General features: G+C 36.2%; 1 protein-coding gene across 1 annotated transcript; it reads left to right on the forward strand.

The window, feature by feature from the left end:
- The first annotated feature begins 674 nt into the window (after positions 1-674).
- Positions 675-2662, forward strand: LOC107854281 (endoglucanase 12-like). Its single transcript, XM_016699292.2, has 3 exons — positions 675-903; positions 1376-1548; positions 2353-2662. The coding sequence occupies exons 1-3, from the start codon at positions 714-716 to the stop codon at positions 2371-2373; spliced, it is 384 nt and encodes a 127-aa protein (XP_016554778.2). The 5' UTR covers positions 675-713; the 3' UTR covers positions 2374-2662.
- The last annotated feature ends 107 nt before the right edge of the window (positions 2663-2769 follow it).

A 2769-nucleotide genomic window follows, 5' to 3' on the forward strand; every position in this document is an offset into this window, starting at 1 on the left:
TAATGTGGGCTTGGAAACCATGAAGTATGCTTGCAATTTACCTATGCATTAGTCCTTACATCTTAGTTTGATTTACTGATGTTGCTATAAAGGTGTAGATACCTCTTCTTGCACCAGTTTGCATGAAAGGGAAATATAAGCTCCTTGATAACAGGCAGTTTCAGGTATCAAGATTGAATTAAAGGTTAAATTTAAATATAAGATGTTGTTCGTGACCAGGAGGTCACGGGTTCAAGCCTTGGAAACAGCCTTTGGCAAAAATGCAAGGTAAGGCTGCGTACGATACACTCTTGTGGTGGGGCCCTTCCCCGGACACCGCGCTTAGCGATAGCTTTAGAGCCCTGGGCTGCCCTTTTGTTGTTCGATGAATGAAAATGGAGGCTTTATAAGAGCTTTAATGAGCTTTGTAAAGATTAAGTTACAGATAAGTTCGTTATCTTGGATATTTACTTGTCTAAAGTCATTTCTATCATTATATCATGATCTTCATTAAGAAGAACGTAATTTGCATGTGAATTGTCACACTTCTGTAGCCTCATTAGATCTTGAAGTAATTGAATCCTTTCAGCCAAAAATTGCAAAAGATTAATGAATAGCATCTTTCACACTTTACATTTCAAAGTGACTTTAAATTTTGACACTTGTTTTATCACTGAAAAGTGTGGCTCTTTGTCTTCTTGTTGGATAGCTTTTGTTTTACTAAGGAGCTGCTCATGATCTCGTATCTGAGCGTGTTGAGTTGGGATAACAAGCTGCCTGCAGCTATGCTGCTGTTAACTAGGATGAGTATATTCTTGAATCCAGGGTACCCTTATGAGGAGATGTTGAGCAGCTATTACAATTACACTGGCCTTACCATGAGTTCCTACCTACAGAGGTTTCGCGTCTTCAACTTCACCAAAGGTATGCCTTATCCTCTTGCAAGAACTTTCTTTTGATTTAACACGTTCTAGAAGCAGTTGGAAAAAGATAATTCTTGGGTACCAATAAAGAGAAATTAGTTGATAGATACGTTAGGTCTGGTGAGTCCTCCACATCCCAAAACCTTTATGGGAAAAGGAACCGACTCACTTGCCCTACTTTTGAAGATAGAAAAGGTTAGGAAGTCTCAATTGTTGAGGTGACAATTTATTAGTCTTAATTAAGGATTATATGCTACATTAGGTGGAAGTTCAACAGATGGTACTGGTTCGGATAACTTGGATCTTAATGCCTACCAAAGCCACTTTCTTACCCAGTAGCTTTTGCTCAGATTAGGTAGAATCCATTAAATAGATACAAATATTCAACTTCGTACTCAGTAGCAACAGTGGTTATGCGTTCCTAAATTCTGAGACTTCAAATCCTTAATTCGCCTCTGATTTCACATGTTTAGGTGGACTGATCCAATTGAATCACGGGCGTGGTCAGCCGTTGCAATATGTGGTAAATGCAGCCTTTTTAGCATCACTATTTGTTGATTACATGAATGCCACTGGTGTTCCTGGATGGAATTGTTGCCCTTTATTTATCCCCTTGGAAAATCTTCACAGTTTTGCCACTTCCCAGGTCTGTACAATCACTTCCTTTCAATATCACCAGCTTTAATATACAGCAAACTGTTAGAAAGCCGCATCATGAAAACATTTTTAGATGGTTGATTATGTATTTGGTATGACGCAAGCATTTTCAGATGTATGGTTACATCAGAAAATGTTTTCAAGAATCGGAAAAATTGACTTGCCTCTCTTATTGGCCGAAGTCATTGCTTTGTAATCCTTTCATTTTATTCTTTTTTTGAACTTCTTTGGACTGTTTTTACTAAGCTGAGGTCTATTGGAAACAACCTTTCTATCTCTGCAATAAGGTAAGATTTGCATACACTATCCTTTCGAAACCCACTTTGTAGGATTACACTGGGTATGTTGATGTTGTTGTATCACTTGCTCCAACACTCCAACTAACACCTAAATATATTCTTAATCTTTTGTACTCAAGTTTCACCAAAATAATCTCTGATTTGCTATATTATTATCAGTATCTAATACTTTTCTTTCAGACTTCCATTATTACTGAATACACTAAAACTATTACTTCCTCTGTTTCAATTTGTTTGTCTTATTTTCCTTTTTCCGCCGTTCCGGCAAGAATGTTACTTTCCTTTGTTGGCAACCCTTTTTGACTTTTCACATGACATGTTTTAGACCACATTCTACCTATCTTTAATTTAATTCCACAAGATTCATAAGTCTTATTTACTTTTATAAACTCCATTGTCCCGGGAGTAATGTGTTAACTTTTCCATTAAGAATTTCCAATATGTCCCAACATTTTGTCATCTTTTTATTGAAAACACAATAAATTATATTTTAGGTGATAATCCCTAAAAGATGAGCTACATAGTGGATACGGAAACAAATTCCCAAGACATGTTCATCAGAGGGGTGCATCAATACCTACTAGTAAAACAAAGTACTCATGCACTGGAGGTTGGAGATGGAGAGACACCAAATATCCAAATCCTCATAACATAACAGGAGCAATGGTCGGAGGACCTGATAAATTTGATAAAGTTCAAAGATTCGTGAACTTCAGCTATACAGAGCCAACTCTTGCAGGAAATCCAGGACTTGATGCTGCATTAGTTATTATCTTTTAAATCATCAAAATTATATGTTAATGGTTTTTGTGTTATTATGCTATTCTTATCTATTAATTCAATTTTTATAGTAGTTTTGTGTTTTTCCCATCCTTTTAATGGATCTTCACTATATAATTGTTCTAATAATT

Source organism: Capsicum annuum, chromosome 12, assembly GCF_002878395.1.
Source record: "Capsicum annuum cultivar UCD-10X-F1 chromosome 12, UCD10Xv1.1, whole genome shotgun sequence".
Lineage (NCBI taxonomy): Eukaryota > Viridiplantae > Streptophyta > Magnoliopsida > Solanales > Solanaceae > Capsicum > Capsicum annuum.

What these genes read in the sequence shown, in the direction of transcription:
- LOC107854281 (XM_016699292.2), top strand. Translation starts at nt 714, where the DNA reads ATGATCTCGTATCTGAGCGTGTTGAGTTGGGATAACAAGCTGCCTGCA. An exon ending in CGTCTTCAACTTCACCAAAG is followed by an intron (nt 904 to 1,375) that starts GTATGCCTTATC and finishes TCACATGTTTAG; the next exon opens with GTGGACTGATCCAATTGAAT. An exon ending in ACAGTTTTGCCACTTCCCAG is followed by an intron (nt 1,549 to 2,352) that starts GTCTGTACAATC and finishes ATTATATTTTAG; the next exon opens with GTGATAATCCCTAAAAGATG.